Raw genomic sequence first — 17,486 nt, 5'->3', positions numbered from 1 at the left:
TACCACCTTGCTGATGAACTCCTAACCCAAACCAGCTGCTAATTTCTTTCCCATGGCCTTTTAATCATCTATACATGAAATGAAACTTCATTTTGAAGGATTTTCCCCACTTTTCCTTCTATCTTTTGTTACAAGAGATAACTCTTTGGTAGAAGAGATGGAAATACATTGGGAAATATGAATGATTTAATAACAAAATATACTAACAAAAATTAATGCTTTTTCATTGATTTAAGTAAGAGCTTCCTAGCGATTAAAGCATCCCAAAGTGAAAAGAAAATTTCTGCATGAGACATGTTTCCCCTCACCAGAAGCCATGAGATAGCAAAAGCTGGAAGGTCACTTGTAAACTGCCTTATAGAGATGATCCTGATTCAGGTATGGCTTAGAATAGGGGACATTCAGCTCCTTTTTAGTTCTGAGAGGAGGTGATTATCTTTATCACATTCTCTAATCTTCCAAATTCCTGATACCGGTCAGAATTTCCTTCCCTGGACTTTGCATCTGTTTTCATCCTTGTTTCCCAAACTCAGGGAATAGACCAGCCTTATCTGGTGATGCTGTTTCCTAGAAGATAATCCACCTGTCTCCTCAGAAGCAGGGATTATAGGCATGTGAAACTACCCCTAGCTAAAATAATCTTTAAATTGATATTTTGTCTTATGCCAGGGGAAGGCAAACCAATGAATAAATTCCTATTGACAACTTACATTACTAATGAACTATGCTTTAGTATCTAAATATGAGCACATTCAAGAAGAAATTACTATGTGAGGAACAAAAGATAAACCAGTTAATTTGCATTTTATGAAGAAAATGTCATGTTTTCCTTATACTATTTGTGGGTTTTTTTTTTTGACAATTTGGCATTGTATTATTTTGTTTAAATATCTGGATTGCATAATTGAGATCCAAAATTTTCAACAGAAAGAATTTTCTGAATCTAACAAATTCAGAGGGAATAATAGATCGCTAGCACAATTCCATAACTATAAACTAGCCAGTCATGGAACAATTTGGGCTATGCAGTTTCTCCTTCTTTTTTAAACTTTTTTTAAAAGTGAGAGTGTTGATCAGCATAATCTCTGATGAAATGAGTTCCTCCTAAACCACCTGCTGAAATTACAATATGTAAGAGGTAGATAATAGAGATAATCAAGTGTTAAAGCCTTAAAGAAAACGTAAAGCAGTGTTTATACTTGATTAATCCTCTAGACTGTGTGAAGAAGCTCTTCAATCAAACTGCATGGAATGATAGTGTGGCTAGCCTCTGGTGGCCTTTTAAAAGCAAGACACATTCTGTAAGGCTTCATTAAAGACTAGGAGCTCTGTCAACTGAGAGAGGGTGTCACCTCTGTCATTTAAAAAAAAGTTAGGTGTGTAGTAGAAGAACCTAGCTCTTGAGAGGGAGTTATTCTTTGTTTTTTCTATTCTGCCTCTAAAATAGGCAGTACAGAAGAAGGAAACGTTTAGCTCCTGTTCCACCCACAACATCGTCAACAGTGGCATCTTTTAGTGAAGGATTTCACTTAATAGGGTCTTCCCTTCCCAGATTGATTTTTTTTTCCTATGTAGAAGAGGCCATTCTCTGCCTCATTTCTTACCTATACTTAATCACTGCCTGGGCATTGCGTCAGTCAAATTGAGACTCGTTAAAGACCTTAGCTTAAAAAGATCAAAGTCTCCCACTGTATCCAGGGCCATGTCTAGTTGTAGTGATCTATATCTAACTATTGAACCTATATATCTCTGGAGGAGAAAGTGAATCTGGTGACTTTGCATAGCCCTCCTTCACTTAAATCCAATTCTCTTGCAAGTTATGACATCACTTTCCCAATGTCATGGTCCTCTTCAAGAACACAACAGCAATCACTCAATAGGAGATGCTAGCCCAAGATATCTGCTCACTGTATCAGTCAGTTGATCTTCCTGATCCTTTTCCTATCGTTCAACTTTCTTTAATAGTTAAACTCTCTGGGATTGCTCTCTGTTGGACTGTTAGACTAATGAAGGTAAATGCACTGATGGGGGCTAATAAGCAATGTGGTTTTATGAGTATAGACATAGCGGTGGTAGTCATTCTCTCCGGGGATACAAAAATTGAATGTTAATTGTGGCAGTAGCCCAAAGGGGTATGTGTGTATATGCATAAGCTTACACATACATAACACACACATATCCATATATGTACACCCATGAGCACATGCATACATGCATGTATATGTGCGTGCACATACATATTACATATGTGTGTGCACATACTTTACGTTTATGTATATATATGTGTGTGTATATATGTATCCATGTTCATACAAGAAAAGAAAGAGAGAAAGAAGTAGACAAAGAGACATAGAGAGAAGAGATAGAAGGAGAGACAAAGACAGAGAAAGTTATTTTACGAATACAGAATAATGTTCAAAATTGGTGTTGGAAATCTGGGAAAGAAAATAGGAGCATACATGGCATAAATAATATACATTAGGTTACAAGTTGGGAAATCTGTATTTTAGTACCTGCTGTAACCTCTCTGAGTCTCATTCTTCCCCTCAAGAATAAGGATACTCAATTACATCAGGTTCTTAACTTTTTTGCATATATCATGTACTGCTGTGGTTGTCTGGTGAAGCCTCTGGAGTCTTTCCCAGAATAATAATTTAAAATGCATACGGTAAAAAACATAGAATTATAAAGGAAACTGATTATATTGAAGCAGATTTTCAATTTTTTAAAAAGTTGTCAGAATGATCTGGATAACTTAGTATAGTTTGAATAAGCTCAACCAACACTTATTAAATGCGTGCTGTATGTGCAAGGCAAATAGGTTCCTCATCCAGGGGTTTCTTTCACCACTGAAATCACAGATACAATCTCCATCCCTGTTTCCCTGTGTTTGGGGCAAGGTGCTAAGTGCAGGAAGTAATACAGAAAAAAAATAATTCATTTGCTGAAGAAACTTATGTTCTAGTAGAAGAATGTCTTATGTACACAGATTAATACATTTAAAGCAATTTTACCAGAGTATGATGACCTTTATAGTTCCTTCTAGATCTAATACTATATCATTGTGTGACATACACCTTCAGTTGTATTCAGTAGGTTTCCTTAGGAGCATAAGAAAATATTGTACATGGATGGGCACTCAGGACAATCATCTCTTCATTTCCTAGCCTGCTGCTCTACTCTGAAATTCCCTGTCACCTATACCCACATTTCAGGTACCTTCCTTCAACCCATTCCCATGCCCTCTTTTCAGCTTCTTTTTGCGAGTTGAATAATCCCATAAAATAAAAACTCCCTGAAGACAGGAACTGTCTTCTGCCCTCCTTTGTATCCCTAGTGTTTGGCACAGTGCTTAGTACATGAGAGCTTAATAAACATTTACTAATTGACCGTGTTGTGCATGTATGCAGATCTTCCATAGACAGTCTCAGATATCTAGTGCCCTTTTTTAGAAAGTTAAACTCTGAGGGAAGGGGAAGGATTGTTGAGAGCCACTGGGGACACATACTTACTGTGATTAATTCCCAGAGGACCTCACATCTAATTAGATGACCTTTATGTTTTTTTCAAAATATTGACCTGCAGTTAGTAAGATAGGTAGGATGGTGTAATCAAAAGAGAACTGGACTGGAATCCAAGATGTTATTTCAGATCTGAAATATGGGATCCATCATGTTTTAGAACTTGAAAGGACCTTAGAGATAATCCCTGAGCCTTCCTCAGTTTTCTTATTAGTAAACTAGGAGGTTTGGGTTTCTATCGCCTCTAAGATCCCTTACAGAACCAAATTGGTGATCTTGTAATCTTGTAAGGAAAATATTTTTCAAACTCTGAGCCACAATATAAATGCATTTTAAAAAATCTTTTCGCTGTTACCAGCAATCTGGAAGCATAACTACAAAGGCAAGAATTGAATTCTTCAAAGTCAGGCAGGTAGTATTTCTACATGGGAAAAAGGGAGGCATTTTTTTCTTGGTCTGAGAAGGCTCATTGTCATATTATCATTATCCACAAACAAATTAGGTGTTGGGAATATATTTTTTCTTTGTTTTTATATATAATAACCAGACTTGGTTTTCAAGAAAACATCTATTGGGACATATCTGTAGCACTGCCTAGCTATTAGTCCATTTATTTTATACTAGGTTTAAATCGCAAAAGTCGGGTAAACGAACAAGGAAGAAAAAACAGAGAAACCAATCCCAGGTATTAAGAGTATGGCCATAACCAGGCTGTTAGATCATCACTAAGGTAGAAGCCACAATTTTCTCATGAAGCTGAAAGCAGGGTGAAGAAGGCAGAGCAAGTTAATAATGAAAAACTTGCATGTGAGAATACTACTGGGATTATTCTTGGCTATATTAAAACATACTCTTTTCCTCAATTAGAGAGATGAGATAGTCCGATGCATAAGACTGTACAGAAAGGGACGGGTAAAGGGTGTAAAGTTTGATTTGATTGGAAATTATGCTGTGATCATCCAAATTTCTGATATGTTTGCTGGGTAAGGGGACAGACAGGGAAAGAAGTAGAAGATGAAGAACAGAGCCTGAAGCGAAAGTAGAAGTCTTTGGAGAAGAAAACATGAATAGTTAAAAACAGTATATAGGAGAGGATGTGAGTATGCATATCAATAATAGCATGCACTTAACTGCCTAATGGATCTGGGAACTTGTTGAACATTATTCACAATAAATCAAAATTGAAGGTCAATAATGTACTTAATTTGAAACTTGCTTTTAATTTTTATTTGCGATGTAAATAAGAGATCACATATGTTCCTGCATTACCCAACTCATTTACTTACTGCAGCAGGCAGTAAATCTTCCCTTTTCAGTAAGCTAAACAGAAGGCATCAAAGAACAGTGCCCATAAATCAGGGTCAGATGCAGTTTCAAAGTAAAGATGAATTCAAATATTCAGGGAATATTAAAACTACTTAGGAGAAACAATGGGCAACATATATTCTAGGGACGGCCTGTTTTGTCATCCCCATCAGGTTCATGTTGAAATTATTCAGTATAAATGTTTACAACTATTTCTGAATGGAAATTGACCCGAGGGAATAGCTGTCTAAAGATACTGAACAATATGCATATGTTTACTTCAGAAAGGTCTCATTCCTAGCTTGAAATATGTTTGAGAGACTATTTCCCCCAAAAAGGAGAATAAGAATGATAGCATATATAATTCAAATGAATAAAACTGTCAGCAGCGAGATAAGATGACTTCCACATATCTGGCATTTTATAGATGTAACATATGTCCAAATTCTTCATTATTCCATTACAAAGGACAGGGATTTGGGAGAGTGGCACAAATGCACTGGAACCTGATATTAGGGTGGTTCTTGAGATTCTTATAAGAAAAAAATTCTTATAACAAGGTCCCTTTGATATTTCAGGAACTGAAACCCTTTTGTATGATAGGCAAGATAGGCTTGCCTTCTGCCAAATTCCTCACTCGAGAATTGAATTAGAGAGAGTTCCCAGTGTTAGAGAGAACTCAATATATTAGATGCCTGTGTTTCTCTTCAACCTATAAAAACTGACCACCATGTACCTTTTGCAAAAGGGGTATATTTGCTAATAAAAATAAAGGGCTCCATGCAGTCTCTTCTCCACTTCAACCCAGTCCCTAGCCAAACAAAAAGTAAAACAAAATACTTAAGACCTGAGCACAGGGAAAGTGAAGAATTTATTCAGGTGAGAGGGAAACTGTTTCTAAGAGGTCAGATAAGAGCAATGGTAAAGGTGAGGAGTATTAATGTAAATTTTATTTGGTCTAATAAATCTTGATCTAGATGTCAGTAGGCCTAACAAATAATTGAATAAAAATTGTTTCAGTTAATTTACATTTTTTTTTTCCATACCAGAGACTATGCACTGGAGGTTTTAACCCTTTTATCTCCCGAACTGGTTCTCATTATCCTGATTCACCAATTCTGCTTCTCCTGGCCCACTATTTTCAAGAATACCAGAACTATGCTTCATTCACTTTACTATATTTCTTGACCATCTTTTAAAAATTTATTTAGTTTTAGTTTTCAACAGACACTTCCACAAGAGTTTGAATTCCTAAATTTTTCCCCATCTCTCCTCTCCACCTACCCCAAGACAACTTGCATTCTGATTACCACTTCCTTCAATCTGCCCTCCTTTCTATCATACCCCTCCCTTCTCTTATCTCCATCCCCTCTGTCTTCTTGTAGGACAAGATAGATTTCTATACCCTATTGCCTGTATATCTTATTTCCCAGTTGCATGTAAAAGCAATTTTTACATTCGTATTAAATCTTTGAGTTCCAACCACTCTCCCTTCCTTCCTCCCCACCCACCCCTATTGAGAAGGCAAGCAATTTGATATAGGTTATACATGTGTAGCCATGAAAAATACTTCCATAACAATCATAGTGTGAAAGACTAACTATAATTTCCTCCATCGTATCTTGCCCCTCATTCATTCTATTCTCTGTTTTGACCCTATCCCTCCTCAAAAGTGTTTACTTCTAATTACTCCCTCCTCCTACTTGCCTCTGCTTTCTATCATTACCCCAGCTTAGGCCCTTCCTCCTTACTTTCCTGTAGTGTAAGATAGATTTTAAACCAAAGTGAGTGTGCTTGTTATTCCCTTCTTAAGCCAAATGCGATGAAAGTAAGGTTTACTCTTTCCTCTCACCTTCCCCCTCTTCCCCTCCATTGAAAAAGTTTTTTTCTTGCCTCTTTTATGTGAGATAATTTGCCCCATTCTATTTCTCCCTTTCTCCTCCCAATATATTCCTCTCTGATCCCTTAATTTTATTTTTTAGATATCATTCCTATCTATTCAACTCATCCTGTGCCCTCTCTTTATATGTATGTAATTCCTCCAACTACCCTAATGGTGAGAAAAGCCTCAAGAGTTAAAAATATGATCTGTATTGTAGGAATACAGTAGGAATATAAACATGTAGAAGTGTAAACAGTTCAACTTTAGTAAGTCCCTTATGATTTCTCTTTCCTGTTTAATTTTCATGCTTCTGATTCTTGTGTTTGACAGTCAAATTTTCTATTCAGCTCTGGTTGTTTCAATAAGAATGTGTGAAAGTCCTGTATTTCATTGATAGACCATTTTTTCCCCTGAAGCATTATACTTAGTTTTTCTGGGTAGGTGATTCTTGATTTTAATCTTAGCTCCTTTGATCTCTGAAATATCATATTCCAAGCCCTGATGATCCCTTAATGTAAAAGCTGCTAGATTTTGTGTTATCCTGATTGTATTTCCACAATACTTGAATTGTTTCTTTCTGACTGCTTGCAATATTTTCTCCTTGACCTGGGAGCTCTGGAACTTGGCTACAATATTCCTAGGAGCTTTCCTTTTGGGATCTCTTTCAGGAGGTAATCTGAATTCTTTCAATATTTATTTTACCTTCTGGTTCTGGAATATCAGGGCAGTTTTTCTTGATCATTTCTTGAAAGATGATGTCTAGACTCTTTCTGATCATGGCTTTCATATGGTCTAATGATTTTAAAATTGTCTCTTTTGGATCTATTTTCCAGGTCACTTGTTTTTCCAATGAGATATTTTATATTGTCTATTATTTTTTTCATTCTTTTGACTTTGTTTTACAATTTCTTGATTTTTCATAAAGTCATTAGCTTCCATCTACTCCATTCTAATCTTTAAGGAATTACTTTCCTCAGTGAGCTTTTGGACCTCCTTTTCTATCTGACCAATTCTGCTTTTTAGGGCATTCTTCTCCTCATTGGCTTTTGGGATCTCTTTTGCTATTTGGGTTAGTCTATTTTTTAAAGTATTACTTTCTTCAGCATTTTTTTTGATCTCCTTTAGCAAGCAGTTGACTCATTTTTCATGATTTTCTTGCATCACTATCATTTTTCTTCCTAATTTTTGCTCTACTTCCCTTACTTGATTTTCAAAATTCTTTTTGAGCTCTTTCATAACCTGAGACCAAATAATATTTTTCTTGGAGTCTTTGGATGGTGGAGTTTTGGTTTTATTGTCTTCTATTTGTATACTTTGGTCTTCCTTGTCACCAAAGTAAGATTCTATAGTCTGATTCTTTTTCTGGATTTTGCTCACTTTCCCAGCTATTTACTTGACTTTTGAGCTCTTTGTCAAGGTACATCTCTGCTTTCAGTGGGGGTGGGGTGTGTACTGTCACCCATTTGATCTCCTCCCAATCTGTGGGCCCAGAGCTCTAGAAAAAGTTGCTGTCACTGCCACTGCCTGGCCCCTGCTGCTGTTTCAGGCTCCTCCACCTCCTCTGCCACCCAAAGGTTAAGGCCTTACCACTCTGCTCTCTCACACAGCTCCCACAGTTTTTTTCCACTGACAGTCCAATTTGTCCTTGCTGTTTTGGGGTTGTGAAGTCTGCAAATTACCACAAGTGCCCAAGATTCAGTCTCCCTGAGGTCTGCTCAGGTCCAGTGTGTGCTGGTGTGACCCACACTGGACTGCATTCTGCTTCGAGTGTGGTGTGATAGATACTTCCCAGTTATCTTCCAGGCTGTCAGGGGCTGCAGATTTGATTCACTCCATCATTCTGTGGGGTCTGCAGCTTCAGAATTTGTTTAGAGTCATTTTTTACAGGTATTGGGCTGGGTTTGGGGGAAGAGGGCTAGCAAGTCTGTACTTTTAACTCTGCCATTTTGGCTCCACCCCTCCCATCTTTTTTTTTAAACAATCTTGCTAAATACCTTGCTGACATATATTACTCTTTCCAATCCTTTCCCTTAGCCTCTAGTTCTAGAACTACGATCACATCAGTTTTGTCATTGTTTTCTGCAAAGTCTGGGCTAAGCTATTCTATTCTTGTACCCCTGTAACTGTGCCCTTTTTGATCATGATTTTCTTACCTTTGTTTTCAGTTATTTTAGAATTTAACTTCCTCGAGAGTATTCACTACCCTTTTGCTTTTGTAACATATCTCTAGCACATAGCACAGTGCTTAGACAATTGTAAATGCTAATTATTTTCCCCCAACCACCATTTAGATATTCAGCATCAAAACAGGGCTCAGAAAATATAATTAAGATTTTGTAGTAATGAAAAGCAGGATTGACAAGTCTCTCAGTTTTAATACATTTGAGGTTATTTTGATTACCTATACAATGGCTAAAGTAATCAGGGCATTAATATTCAAAACTATTGAAACAGTTTCAAGATTATTCTGCATTCTCTTCCAAAATAGTCAACCAAGGATGACATATTTTATGCTTCCTTCTTGCCTATACCTACCAAGGGGAACACTGGGTTAGTGATCCTTTTTATCTCTTAGTTCTTAGAAATATACACTTGTTTAATTTTGGAATACTTCATTCACAGCTCAAAATATGAAATATGTTAAAAAGTTATGCAGATTTGTCATCCATAAGATTCCTCAGTGTTTCCCTTTTCCCATATCAAAGCCAGACATGTTAATTCTTTTTATATTTTTAGACCAATATAGGCTGTGTGCATGTGTGTGTGTGTGTGTGTGTGTGTGTGTGTGTGTGTGATTTCATTAATTTAGGAATCTCTTGGTAAGAAACTCCTAATGTAGCTTGGGAATTTTTTGCATATTTTTGTCTTACAACATTTCTATGGTATATGACTTACCCAGAGTTACATAGCTAGTATGTATCAAGGGCTGGACTTGAAAACCCAAGATCTTCATCATTCCAAGACCTGATCTCATTCTGTGATGACACTGCCTCTTAAGCAATAGATTTGTGGAAATTAAATTGCCTTAAAGAAGAAGGCCAATAAAATTCAACAACTAGTATTCCTATAGTCATCAGTATTATACAAAGTATCCAGGGTTCCTAAAGAGACTGTGCTGCTGGTTTATAGGGGTCGTGATGCTAAACAAGCTTTTGCAAAACTCTGTTTAAACTTAATTCAATGATCAATTTAAGTGAAAATTAAATACAGAAAAAGGAAGAAAAAAAGTCATTTAAACTGCAGAAAATAGCTCATTTCTTGCTTCAAAAGAAATTGTATTTGAACCTATTTATCTCTCACAGCATATTATGGGCCAATGTCAGCATGCCACAGATGTACACCCCATATGCAGCTCAGAAAGACTTCTGTAAAGATGGAGAAAACCAGTTGCAAATGGAAAGTACGCAGACTAATGCAATACAAGGAACTGAAATTTTGCAAAGGATTTGGAGACAAAAAAGGAATTTTCAGATGCACTTTTCCCCCCATTACTCTATTAGCACACAGAGAAAAGAGTCACTCCAGGGAATAATACATAATCATAATACATAATCTGAATTGAAAATAAAATAGGGCAGAAATAAAGAAAGCTTTTCCTAGGTAGTTAAGAGAAAAAACAGGAACAGAGTAGGTAAGCAGCAAAACTAACAGTGGCCAAGGATCTTCCACAAACTGGAGGCTAAGGGGAAATATTTGGGGTGAGAGGTAATGATTAGACTTTTATATAGTCTCCTTTGGGTTCTCTTGTATTCACCCCCTTCTCTCGTGTGACACTGCCACCACCCTGGTACAAGCCCTCTTCATCTCCTGCCTGCACAATTTCAATGGCTACACAGTTGATCTCCCTCTAATTCAAGTTTTGCCCCACTGTTCTATATTTTCTCCTCAGTTGTCAACTTGATCTTCCAAAAACACAAATCTAACCATGATAATCTCTATCCAATAATTTCTATTGGTCCCCTATTAACTGGTAGGATCAAAAATAAAACCATCTGTTTGACTGTTCAAGATCTTCATAACCTAGTCCCCTCCTACCTAGGTAATCTTTTACATCTTCCTTACCACCATGTACTTGAGATCTAGTGATCTGTACTTCCTTGTTGTTCTTTCCACAGGGCGCTCCATCTTCCTAGTCTAAGCAATTTTACTGACTACTTCTCATGACTAGAATTCTCTTCCTCATCTCTGTTTCAGAGATTTCCTGACTTCAAGTTTCAACTAAAGTCCACCTTGTGAAAGAAATCTTTCCTAGTGCTCCTTAATTTTAGTACCTTCCCAGTGAGACCCTCCCCCCATCCTATTTATCCTGCCCATATCTTCTTTTTACATAATTGTTTTACATGTTTTCTCCCCCATTAGCCTGTGAGCTCCTTAAGGGTCAGGACTCTCTTGTGCCTTTTAAAAAAATACTTAGCACTTAACAAAGTACCTGGCAAATACTAGGTATTTAATAAATGCCAGTTGGATAATTATGTGACCATAATAGGTTTAAGATGTAAGACATAGCTAAATTTGAGTTACTATAATTGTCCATTTAAACCAAAGACATTATGAATTTATGAGGTATTTCCCTTGAATAATCCTGAAAGAAAAACAACAAAAATATTTGGGGAAGCTAAGGAGAATCTATGAATCTAATTGTTAAGTAAAACAAAATTATAAGTTAAATACTGCAGAGGAACATTCAGTGTAGGAGGGACACAGAGTTTTTCAGGCTTACTATTGCTCCCATCATGTCTGTACAGTCAAGTTAAGGCAGGGAAATGGTATATATACATCAGAGACCTAAAAGGTTACAAAGAATCATCTCTAACTGATTCATAGGCTACGATTTTCCCATATTTGAAATGAAATTTGACTTTTACAATTATCTTGATTATTCTTGCAAAACCAAAACTAAGCAAGCGTGTTCTATTCTGAAACAGCTGAAAAAATGTATTCTAAAATATATTGGTTTAAAAACATACAACTCAGAAAGCTTGAATTAAATTATATAAGTTCCTCAGTCATCTACCTTTCTTTTCATTCATTGACAGAACCAAAGAAGGAAAAGGTTTTAGTCTATGCTAGTAATAAGCAAATAAAAGGACCCAAACCAGAATGACAAATGGGTATCTCCAAGATGATATACAGATCTAGCAGAACTCCTATGTTTGGAATTCCTATTAAAAACAGAAACAATTCTTTGACATTAGGAAGAAAAGATATTTCCTGCACTTAGAACAGAAGAGGCCAAACTAGATAAACTATTGCATAAAATAATATTATTCATACAGAAAAAGAAATGAAAGATATTGGAAATGCTACATTTTTCCCCTCCCGACTTAGACATCCAGGGCAGGAGCCCTAAAAGGTTTAACAAAACAAGGTTTGTTCTGACATAGACATAGAAAGGATCATCAACAAAGATACTAAAGCATTTCTCTTAGAAATTGCCTTCTCTCTTCTGTAAGTATCTGGTCAGGAGAGGAAGGTGTGGAAACAAGGGAATTGGGCTTCAGCTCTATGTCCCTTGGACCTTTTCATGCTCTTGGGTGAGCAGAAAGCCATTCCACAATTCCTGGCACATAGTTACTTAACACATGCCTTTTTATTCACAAATACAGTCAACTGCACATGACACATAGATATTTTATAGAAACCCATTAAAACAATAAATATGGCCCCCTTCTCTGGTATGAATAGCATAAAGAGATATTCCTGTCAGTAGTACAAAACTACATGGAAGAAAAGATTAATTTGAGGTCAATTTAGTCTTTTTGTAGTCATGTCTGACTTTTTGTGATGCCATTTGTGATGGCAAAGACATTGGAGTGATTTGTCATTTCCTTCACCAGATCATTTTACAAATTGAGGAGCTGAGGCAAACGGAGGTAAGTGACTTGCCCAGGGTCAAATAGCTACAAATGTCTGGGGCAAGATTTGAACTTAGGAAGAGGAATGTTCCTGACTCCAGGTCTGGCACTCTATCCACTGCACCTCCTAGCTGCCCTAGATTAATTTTAGATATAGGTAAAAATAAAAGGGTTTACTATTGTTGTTTTACTCTTTTGGTGGGGGTTAGAAACTTTGAAGATGGGAGAGTATGGGGAGTGATAAGTAAATGCTTACAAGAAAGAGAGAAATACAACTGGAGAAGGTAACATAGACAGAAGGAGTTGCTAACGGGATGTAAGCAGAGATGGCAGGGATAGATGGCAGTGCCAGAAAGAGTGAATCAATTTTCTTACTGAGTACCCCACAAATGAGCTCTGTTGGATGAGCCATTTCTTTTCAAATGCAATGAATACCACCAACAATTCTTAATGTCTTTTACAGCTCAAAATAAAAATCTCTACTTCCCAAAGTAACTAACCTTCTTTGGTACAGTTTGCTTTGGTTTCATCACTGAAATCTCCACAGTCATTGTCACCATCGCATGCCCAGTGTCCTGGGATACACCTGCCACTGGAGCATCTGAACTGATTATCAGAGCAAGAGTGAATGCAACCCACTTCATCACTTCCATCACCGCAGTCATCATCTAGAAATAGGCATGTGTAATGTTAAACCTATGAAGATGGTATTACCATCTGAAAGTTTACATAGAAAGAGAGGATGTTCACTTAGTGTCAACTCGTCCCAAAGTACTATTTACAACTGATGAGACTGATCTTAAATTCATCTTTCTCTAGATCTTAAGAAAAGCAGCAAAATTATACACAGCCTATACAATAGTCATTATGGTACATGTTTTATCCCTGGTAAGATCTGACTAATGAATGAAATTATTTCATACATGAAGAGAAAAAGAATTAAAGAAAGAGTTGAGGTAGAATTCATATGAAATGGTAACAGTTGTGGTACAATTGGTATATAAATAAATTATAATCCCTTCCAAGCTACTACCTTTCTTCTCCTTGTGCCCATAATACAATTATGCTTTCTCTGATATTTATGCATTGAACCCAAAGAAACTGTATTTGCCCTCTCCCCCATTCTCTCCAGGGTTTGAATTCAACTAACTACCTATGTGTATATCTGCAAATATATATATATATGTTCTTATATGGTAACTAAAATTTGAAGAACGGTTGCTTTAGACCATTATTGAACTCTGAATAACATTTTAAAAAATCGTCAGTTAAAAAAATGTAATTAAACAATTAAGAAATTACTCAAATTGCAAATATTCAATTGTATTTATATAATTGATTTTTATTCATTTGCTAGATATTGCAACACAACATTCCCATTTTAGTGGTAAGAAGTGAGAAAATTAAGGCAATTTAAACATAAATTATGACTTGCAAAATGGCTATTGTCTTGTGGAGCTAAATATTTCAATCAAAAGTTTTGAAGGGACTTGATGATTCATGTAATTTCCTTAATAGCTCCCTTCAATTTGAATATTCAGTCTATATACATATAGTGTTATACATATATATGACAGGGAAAAGTTACTAGGTAAATATTCCTACCTGTGACCTTTAAAGCTGATCACCTTGGTGTGTCAGTCCCATCTCTCAGCATATGTCACAAGTATTCTACTTAGCCTCTCTGAAGAAAGGTAGTCAGCAAGACAGCCAAGTCCCTCATCAAATCAGATTATATGTTAAACATTTGGTACTTGCCTGAATCACAGTGCCATTTGCTGCTAATGCATCTTCCATTTTTGCATATAAACTGAGTTAGTGGCTCACAGGTTGGGAATTCTGTGAAAGATACAGAAGCGTCCAATAGGAAATGTGTTAATGACTGTGCTGAATTTAATTTGTATCTCATTTACTAATGTGATCAGAGCCCCTCCCCAGGGTCTCCACAAAAGGCACAGAGGAATCATTACATCTATGACTGAAGTGGTTGTAACTTCTCGAGGACAGAGGGCACACATAATTTTAACATCTTTTAAATGAGTACTTTTCCAGTGACTGAAAGGCAAGGAGAATCATTTGTTGAAGGACAGACAGGAACTGTTGTATTGCTAGCAGAACGAATAAATGTCAGGTAATAGTACCAGCACACTCGACCTCCAATAAATGAAAAACAGCTGGATGGAGCTCTCTGCTCTGGTGCTTTGAAACATTGTGCATATGTTTTAAAGAGAGTGCTCGCCTGAATACAGATAGGCAAAGTAGGAGAGTGTCAAAACTAAGACTTCTGCTGTGCGAATCTATCAGATAAATATGGAAGAAAAGGAAATCATTCAAACCAGCTACTTAAACTGGGGAAAATTTCAACTGAATTCTGATTCTGACATACTACTAAATCTTACCAAGTACATTACTGGTCAAGGATACAGCCTTGTGTGTTTACACCTGCTGAAGCAGGTGTAGACAGAATTTAAATTGCTATATTACATTGACAGAAGCACATATGAAACATGATACTTAATGCTAACCAAATAAAAAAAAAAAACCCAAACCACTTAGTTTGCGAAAATAAGTTCAAAAAGGAAAATATGTGTCAATATATGAAAAATGACTTCTCTAAATCTATTGGAAAACAAAATTTTTTAGTGTTTCCCTTGAAATTAGATATTGCTATTCATCAACAGTGACCCAAATTAAAGCATGAAAACTATTATTGTTTTTTTTTAAATATATAGTGTCATAGTAATGAAGTAATTATATATTGATATGAAGGAGGGAATGTTGACCACAGGAATAAGGCACAGTGGCTGCAATCCTACTTGCATTCTATCATGTAATCTTTGTAAGCTTCTGGTAACAAAACTAACATTTGAAGACATAACCTGAGAAGCCACAGAAAACTTTTGGAAAACAAAACAAATGGTCAAAAAGTGATAATGAGAGATGAAAAAGTTAGACTAAGCCTACCAGTATAAACACCTTAGGTAACTTCATAACTTGGAAATAAGGTTGGATAGGAGAGAAAAGTATAACAAATGAGTGCGCAAATTAAGGATTTAGAAGACCAAGGTTATTGTAGGAAGACCTGATAGAATAAAAAGAAGGAGAAATCATCAGAGAAACATAATTACCAAACACATTTCATCCAAGGTTCTCAGAATAGTTTACTAATATTCCCCAGGAGTAAGTTTTATTATTCCCATTTCATACAGAGAGAACATAATTCACCCAGAGTTTAAATGAGTGATTCAATACCAGGTCTTTTTGACTCCCTGAGGAGCATTTATAGAACCATAAATCCTTGAGCATAAGAGTTCATTTAAAAGACATTAGCAAAACAACTTTCATTCTATCCACCAAATGATAAGAGAATTTGGCATACTAGATCAGATAGTCTTTATACCTTAGTCTCTTAGTAAATATTTATTGTATTAAATCGACTCATCCAGCTGATCATTGTAACAAATGACATTTTGTACAAGGATATTGTTTTCCTCCCTACTGCCATGGCCCCTGGTCCCCAGTAAGGTTATCAAAATTAAATTTTAATGAATTATTAATCTTTAGAGAAAGAATATACTTTATTGCATTAAGTAGTGTAAAAACAGAGGACAGGGATCATCTAATCTTAAAATTTTAGAGAAAAGAAAATGAACAGACAGATGTAGAGGAATTAAGTGGTTTGTCCAAGTTAAATTGGTTAATTAATGTAGGAGCCAGGACTAGAACTTGAGTCTTCTGAATCCCTGTTAACAATTCTTTTCATTAAAGACTATGACCACTTTTTCAATTCATTTTGATCTACCATCACTGAATTAATCTAATTCATTTTGATCTACCATCACTGAATTAATCTAAAACTTTATTTTTTCCTAATTATCTCTCTGCAATTATATATTACTAAATATATATTACCTCATATATTATGGTAATATGTATTATCCTGATTGTGATATCTAATATTATGTATAATATTACCACCCCTGTGGGGGAAAATTTTTTTTTCTTTACTACCAATATTTAAAGTAGTGCTTCTTCTTAATTGCCTTTTGCTTATATCTTTCTAATATCAAGGGCTAACTTTTGACATTTGGTAAATAAAATTTGTATCCAGAGGAGTTAGTTTCTTCCTAATGTTGTAGACCTCCATCATACTCCCTTCTCAGGTCTTTTGCTTTTCATTTGTTTTATACAGCATTCCTTTAATCATTTAGTATTCCATCTTTAGACTTTCCAAATCTATACTATGCCTTTTTTGAGGTGTTAAATAGTGATAAACATAACATTTTTAGTAGAGATATGTTCTATTAGGATAGGCTAATCACAGCGTCATAGAGTTATACATTTAAAAGAAACTCATAGGTGTTCTATTTCAATGCCATTGTAAAGAATGAATCCCTCTAAACATCTTCAGTAGAGGAGGCTAGCTGGGGCATTAGAGAGGGTCATAGTCCTGAAGACTCATCTTCCTGAGTTCAAATCTAGCCTCAGATACCATCTTTGTGACCCTGGGCAAGTCAGCTAATCCTGTTTCCTCAGATTTCTTATCTGTAAAATGATCTGGTGAAAGAAATGACAAACCATTCCAATATCTCTGCCAAGAAAACCCAAAATGGGGGTCACACAAAGTTAGACATGACTAAAAATAACTGAATATGGAAAAAAAAAACATCCTCAGCAAGTACACATTCAAATTCCACTTAAAGGTCTCAGGTTTTCTTTCCAAAATTTTTCCTAAGAATGTCCACCATAGTCTTAGTCTTCCTTGTCTACTGGACCTTTGTTTTCAGTAAATACTTTATCATGATTCTTACATACTCCTTCTGTTACCTCTCATGAGGTACAAGGAGTGAGAAAGGAAATTGCTATTCTGTATTTGACATGTGATAAGATAATAATACATTGTAGACAAGTGCTCACTCCATC

General features: G+C 35.9%; 1 protein-coding gene across 3 annotated transcripts in view; it reads right to left on the bottom strand.

Annotated features, from left to right (window-relative positions):
* The window catches only part of LRP1B (LDL receptor related protein 1B), a 2,222,640-nt gene that overhangs the window by 844,551 nt on the left and 1,360,603 nt on the right, over nt 1-17,486 (bottom strand). For all 3 annotated transcript variants that reach the window (XM_072613193.1, XM_072613191.1, XM_072613192.1), the window contains 2 exons: nt 14,322-14,402; nt 13,064-13,231 (listed from right to left, as the gene is read on the bottom strand). In XM_072613193.1, coding sequence (XP_072469294.1) covers nt 13,064-13,231; nt 14,322-14,402 — 249 coding nt within the window. The remainder of the gene's footprint in view (nt 1-13,063; nt 13,232-14,321; nt 14,403-17,486) is intronic.

This window comes from Notamacropus eugenii, chromosome 5 (assembly GCF_028372415.1).
Source record: "Notamacropus eugenii isolate mMacEug1 chromosome 5, mMacEug1.pri_v2, whole genome shotgun sequence".
Taxonomy (NCBI): Eukaryota; Metazoa; Chordata; class Mammalia; order Diprotodontia; family Macropodidae; genus Notamacropus; species Notamacropus eugenii.
This window is presented reverse-complemented; position numbering and strand designations above follow the sequence as displayed.